We start from the raw sequence: 6,683 nt of genomic DNA, 5'->3' as shown, positions 1-6,683 counted from the left end.
ACATTCCAACCGTATCCCTATAGATTACCTTCTCATTAAAGAACTCAACCTTCACTTCTTAGCCAAACGGGAATATGTGTATTGATTGTTTCATGAAAAAAGAAAAGATTTAAAAGTTGAATAAAACTATGTTAACGTTTGTTAGGAAATGAAGTGATGGATGAATCCAATTTATAAAATAAAATATACAACAAACAATAAAACAGAACTTAAAAGAGCTTAGTTTTTGTTAAAATATCGTCTTAAAGTACTGGGAAATGTACTTTCGTCAGGAAAATAGACTAAACTTTGGGCAAAAATGATCCTGATTTGATGACAATGCAACATTAAGTGTTGACCCCCCAGTTTTTACGAGTCAAACTAAACATCGCAACCAGTGTTGTAGTCATTAACCATTAGCTCACCAGCCAAAGAACAAAGATTACATTCATGTAATGTGACGTTAACGTTTCAACCTGTTTTCAAGAACATTTTGCAAGATATACAGTTTTTATCATTAAAATTAAAAACAATATTAATAATAATAACAATACTACTGTGAGACTTTCTACCATCTATTGGTTTGAGCTCGAGAGCTCTGCGCTCGTGCATAGAAACGGAGACTTCTTGTGTTCGCCTCACTTAGGATTGATGACGTCACTTCTGTCCTAAAACTGCGGTGATGCGTGAGCATGCGCGTGTATTAGTTTTGTGCCTGATGCGCAGAAAGTCTCTGCTTCCCGAAGTCTGAACGTTGCCACATTTGTTCGATTGTTTCTTGACTTAGTCTTAGTCTGTTTGGTGTAGGTTGTACCCTTCATTGTTAACTTTATTCGAGATATAACATTCACATTTTTTCTGCAAGTAATTATAAGGCTCTTAACTACGTTTTACAAACTTGTTCAGGCAACCTTTTATGTCTAAATCTGTTCAGTTTAATGTTTAAAACTGCATAAAGGCACATTCAGAAATGTTGTTTCTTTATTAATATATAAGAGCTTCTAGAAAACAAACTTGGTAATCGCTGTTTAAGAAATCACTTGTTCATGTCTGTACAGCGCTGACGCATTTGGTAACTGCAGTGCCTTTGCCAAAGACGGCGCGTCGTAGCGCGCTGTTAATTTCTGCTGCCATCTACTGGCCCTTATGGGTATTACCTGTTGAGAGCATTCTATGGGCTCATTTGTGAGTTATTTAACAGTAGAATCTCATGACTTTTTCGTTGACCCTGACCTCCTTAAAATTTCCTGACATACGCTAAGAAGCTCGCTGCTCTTTATCACTGAACTGTTAGCCCATTTTTGTGTTGCATATCTATCTATCTATCTATCTATCTATCTATCTATCTATCATATAGTGCCTTTCCTATCTATCTATCTATCTATCTATCTATCTATCTATCTATCTATCTATCTATCTATCTATCTATCTATTATACAGTGCCTTTCACATCTGTCTGTCTATCTATCTATGTGACGTTTGGATCATCAAGGCCTTTCTGAATTTAAAATAGTTCTGATATTTTTTAATTGGGAGGATCATGCCTGCAATGTTTTTTGTTTTTGTTTTGTTCTCCAGGTGTGCCACCTTATAACTTGAGGGCACCAGCTTGTTGAGCAGCCAGTCTGAGTCAGACACACACAGTCACAGTCACACCAACGAGACAAGTCAAGATGTCTGCCACGCGCCTCCTGCTGCTGTGCGTCGCCTTCATTTGCCTCTCAGGTGAGATTCCTGCTTATTCGGTTTGCGTCTTTCCCACAGTCGCCAGTTTTGTTACAAACTGAGAAAAGTGATTGAAAGTTCAAGTTCAGTTTCTACTTGTGTGGGTTTTGCGTGAGTTTTGTTACTGATGATCTTTTTTTTTTTGTCTCACATCCACATGTTAAGTACATTGAAATTAGGAATATCTGTGTATAAACCTTTTCACACCCCTGGCAGAATCTGTAAAATGTTAGCCGTTTTTGGAAAATACGAATGGTCAGACAAAGTCCCTTTTTTTAATTAAGGAGGAGAGGTCAGGTAAGGCTTTGTATTATTAGGGAGAACACGCAAACTGCATGCAGGGAGGACACGGGATGGAAACTCTGATCTCCAAATGTCGGGCAGCAGCATTACCACTGCACCACTGCACTATTTGGTTTTTATACAATATATGAAGAAAAGGTACTATATAATACAGAGAGTGTATAGATAGACCTGAAAGCACTATATAATAGATAGATAGATAGATAGATAGATAGATAGATAGATAGATAGATAGATAGATAGATAGAACAACAACATTTATTTCTATAGCACATTATCATACAAACAATGGAGCTCAAAGTGCATGATGAAGAAAGAAAAAAAGACAAAATAAATAATTAAAATTAGGGAACACTAATAAACATAGAAGACCCAGTGCCGCAGCACCAATCACCCCAAAGTCCAGGCCCTCAACGATCCCTCTTCCTTCTTCGGACCGCCTCCGCTCCTCTCCTCTAAGACTCTGTCCAACTACACTTTTGATGTGGGTACCTTTCCTGGCCTTGGAAAATATTATAGAAGAACAGAGAAGGACTGTCACTTGTGGCCATGAAGTCCCTCAAACAAGGAGATGGCAGAATCCCTCAGGCAGAGCTCCCATTTGTACACCCAAAGGGCACCTTGGGAACTGGAGTCCTGATGGGAAGCCCTGTCTGAATATGTGGGGGCCACCAGAGAGAACTGTGAGGAGAGGACTGTAAGGAGGTGTAGTCATGTAGCAATGGAAAGAAAGAAAGAAAGAAAGAAAGAAAGAAAGAAACCTGTCAGCCTCATCCAGTTCAGTTGGAGTCAGAAGGTGGAGGACAAGGCTTGCCTGGAGGAGAGGCGAGGAGATTGAGAATTCGCATAGGAACAGTGCTGTTTTGAAGAGAGGACCCATTAAAGGCATCTTCACATAATAAACCGGACTTTATTTTAAAACCCTGGCTGTGTACATACACTGTGTCTGGAGCCTGTGGCTCATTGGCGCCCCCTATCTGTCACACCACAAATAAATAAAGCTGATTGAGAAAAGGGCGAATTTTAGAACGTGCAAGTGCCATTGTGTGTTCTGTGTAGAGTTTGCATGTTCCCACCGTGTAGATGTGAGTTTTCTTTTGATATTCCATTTGTTTATTTCTGTCTTTCTCTTCTTCACATGTTCAGTAAATTGTTGAATCTTCAGTAGTTCTGTAGGTGATGTGCGCCCTCTGGTGGCCTGTTCAGGTCTGATTTGCCCCTTACAGGCACTGCTGCACCTACTGTACAGCAAAAGTCCCTAAATGTGTTATATAGTTATATATATTATATGTATATTAGTCATATATAATAAATGTATTATAAAAGGTAATGTATGGCAGACAGTGAACTACTTTGGAGTTCCTTTTATCTTCTTTTGCATGAAAAACTGCACAGGTCAGTGGCCAGAAAAGTCCACCAGTTTAGCTGTTAGGTGACATCGCCTTATGTGATGCGATGGCATTGACAGACCCAATGACCGATATGATGGCTGGTGCCTCTGGTCCTCCACAATGCTCATCTATGAAAGTGGACGAGGATTTTCTTTTTCAGATGTTTCAGTGAATACGCAATGATGAAAGGCGCTATATTAAACCATTAATGCTGATGAATATTCAGTGACGGGTTTCTTTAACTTTCTTCCACAGTCCTTTCCGATGGGGCAGCTGTCTGTCCATTTCATAAAAAGGTAAGGGTCTCCTCAAATTCTCTCCTTCACTGCTCGGCACTCATATCCAGCTAATCATCTGTTCTCTCCATTCCTGTAGACTGACTGTGACAACTATGTAAATAACGTCTGCTCACTAAGCTGGGACCCTGTGTGTGGCAGCAACGGCCAAACGTATGGCAACGAGTGCTTCTTCTGTATGGACATAAAGTAAGTGACAACTGCTTTAAGAGGGCATTCAAACAGGAAACATCAATGTATAGGAAATGAGTGGCTGGGACTGAACCAGACATGTTTGTCATTTTATATAGCGCCTTTTCTAACGGAAACCCATCTTAAGGCACGTTAAGACTTAGTAGTTTGAATATTTCTTCATTGGTGGTCCTAGAAGGGAAGTGACTCACACAAGTCCACACAAACAGGCCATGACAGGGAGTCGACATGATTTATATAGCGCCTTTCCATGGTGAAACCCACCTTAAGACAAAACTGCAGGTGGGGCACATGAGTGTGAATTCCTGATTATGACCCCATATGTAACCCGAGTCATTCAAGTTTGCACATTCAGTCCATAGCAGAGAGGACAGATTCTCACTTATGAAAGCATGTAGCGCCTTTTCAGTGTGAATTCCCTTCTGAGGGTGGTTTCAGAATGTGTCCTTGGACATTAAGTGACTCACAGAGTGTCACAGAGGGACTCCGTGATGGTGTCTGACAAGGCGAGCTTATCATTTTATATAGCGCCTTCTTATAATTTCATTAGCACTGCTGCTGCTTCATGGCTCCTGAAGTTTGAGCTCCAATCTCAAGTCCAGGAGGTGTCCATGTGAAGGTGACACATTTTCTGAGTGTCCATCTACATTCCCAGAGACGTGCAGGTTAGGTTGATTGGTGATTTCAAATCACCCCCAGTACAAGTGTGACTGGGACCAGTGATGGACTGGTGTCCTGCCTTAGTATTACCAGGATGTTTTCCAGCTGTGACAATGACATGACGTGACATTTTTAGAGTGACAGTCACCCTAAGACACTTTGTAGATAAAACCGTTTATTTGTGCATTCTGAGCCCTGGCAGGTGCTAAGAGTCACTCGGGACCCCCACAGTGTTGGTGACAATGCTGACATTCTTATATATTTTATTGCGCCTTTCATAAGTGAATTCCATCCCACGCTGGTCTTCAGTGACAGCCCACTAATTTCAATATCCCAAAGGTTTGTCACCACTCAGGAACACAAAGAAAATCGTTGGTGAGGACTGAGCAGGCAAGTCCCAGTTTCATATAGCGCCTTGTCACAGTGAATGACACCGCCATGTCAGTCTCTCACTGAGAATCTCCTGACTCTCTCTGGGTCTTCACACTTCTGGAAATCCTCTTACGGCGTCTCACTGGATCAACGGGTCAGCAGGCGCTGGGGTAGGTGATACGGTGGGCTGCTCTGTACTTGGTGGTCTGCATCATAATCTCAGTCCCTTTCATTCCTCCCCTTTCTGCTGCTTCTTCTGGTCTCACTCCCCCAGTCTACAACACTATCTAGAACTTTCTATCTGTAACGGACCCCGTTTTACAGGGCACTTTTGGGATGTCACAATTGGGGGGCTTGTTTCTTTGCTTAAATCGATATCACATTGCATGGCTCCTGCCTCCTGATGTTACATGATATTTATATGGCGCCTTTGCAGGAGAGCACAGTGGTTTCCTTATGTTTCTGCACTGATCACAGGCAGGTCAGGTGACTCACACGGTGGTCCGACTTGCCAGGCGTATTTGGGGTCTTTCACACTTTTTTTCTCTTATTGCTCACTTCTCTTTTTGTTCATCATAAGGGTCCAATGGCACTTTGGTGTCACACAGTGTGATAAGAGTGGTGTAGACTCTGTCCAAACATCCCATAATATGCCCCGTTTTGACTTACTCTACATAATGAGCTCCTTTTAACACTGAACTGCCATGCTGTGGACGGTGGTCACCTGATCCAGGACCACTACAGGTGCCCCTTCTCATACCTGCCAGTGAGATCAATGTCAGGTGGACAAGTGGCGCAGACCGCGGCTCTTCAGGTCTCTCAAGGGTGGGATGAGGGGCTTCTCCAGTAAGTGTCCATCACGGCTCATTGGTTTTATTCTGTCTTTCCTTTACAGAAAAAAGAAAACTCCGATCTTCATCACAAAACGAGATGTTTGTTAGTCGTCGGGCGATCACCTGATTCTTCGAAGAACACTCCCATCTCCATCGTAAAACAAGGAAAATGTTGGTCCTCTGGCAGACACCTGTTTATTAACTGATCTCCACCCCACAGACCACCACCTCACCAGCTCCCCTCTGACCCACTGCAGCCCCTGTGAACCTTCCAAATCCGAAATAAACATTTACTCATGGCATCAAATCTGAGCCCCCCAAGCTCATCTTTGTGTTTGTGTTTCTCTCGTTTTCATCCAAAGGGACTTCCAAATCAGTTCTTTCCAGATTTCTACATTGTAAGGCCTGGCAGGGGTACTGGCACATTTCACAGACCCCTGGTGATGTTATTAGTGCTTCTTTCTATTGTGACCACCACATGGTTTGTGTCTTCCTATTGTGAGCGCCTGGCAGGCCCACCAGATGACCAAAGGAGTCATGTGATGGCTGAAATGACCACCTTATGATTTAATATAGCGCCTTACATCGTGAACACCAGCTCTTTCCTTATTTTAGATTGTAAGAAGTAGCAGCTGGTGGGTTCAGTGCTGTGCTCAAGTCACAGGGTGTCACCCTGGATGACTGCATCTGTCACTGGATGACTTTGTATAGTGTCTTTGTATAGAGCGCCTTTCTTTTGTGAACTCTAGTTCTCCCCATATTTTTATGCTGAAAGACTCCATTAGGCACAGAGACTCACCGGTCAAAGCGGAGTCAGTGGTGGGCACTAAATGTTCTGCCTTGTGACTCTATATAGTGCCTTTCATCATGAACGCCAATCCATTCCATTTTTCTATATCGTGAGCCCTGGCTGGCACAATGACTCACTCATG

The 6,683-nt window shown here is 42.5% G+C and overlaps 1 protein-coding gene across 1 annotated transcript; it reads left to right on the top strand.

Moving 5' to 3' along the window:
- Positions 1-1,602: 1,602 nt before the first annotated feature.
- On the top strand, positions 1,603-6,058 carry LOC120542809 (serine protease inhibitor Kazal-type 1-like). Its single transcript, XM_039775482.1, has 4 exons — positions 1,603-1,704; positions 3,654-3,694; positions 3,774-3,883; positions 5,814-6,058. The coding sequence occupies exons 1-4, from the start codon at positions 1,653-1,655 to the stop codon at positions 5,857-5,859; spliced, it is 249 nt and encodes an 82-aa protein (XP_039631416.1). The 5' UTR covers positions 1,603-1,652; the 3' UTR covers positions 5,860-6,058.
- Positions 6,059-6,683: the final 625 nt, after the last annotated feature.

Source organism: Polypterus senegalus, chromosome 13 (genome assembly GCF_016835505.1).
Source record: "Polypterus senegalus isolate Bchr_013 chromosome 13, ASM1683550v1, whole genome shotgun sequence".
NCBI classification, from domain to species: domain Eukaryota; kingdom Metazoa; phylum Chordata; class Cladistia; order Polypteriformes; family Polypteridae; genus Polypterus; species Polypterus senegalus.
The sequence above is the reverse complement of the archived record's forward strand: the minus strand, read 5'-3'. Positions and strand labels throughout refer to the sequence as shown.

Coding starts and splice junctions, on each gene's coding strand:
- LOC120542809 (XM_039775482.1), top strand. CDS start 1,653: ATGTCTGCCACGCGCCTCCTGCTGCTGTGCGTCGCCTTCATTTGCCTC. Junction 1,705..3,653: donor CGCCTTCATTTGCCTCTCAG/GTGAGATTCCTG, acceptor TTTCTTCCACAG/TCCTTTCCGATGGGGCAGCT. Junction 3,884..5,813: donor TTCTTCTGTATGGACATAAA/GTAAGTGACAAC, acceptor TTTCCTTTACAG/AAAAAAGAAAACTCCGATCT.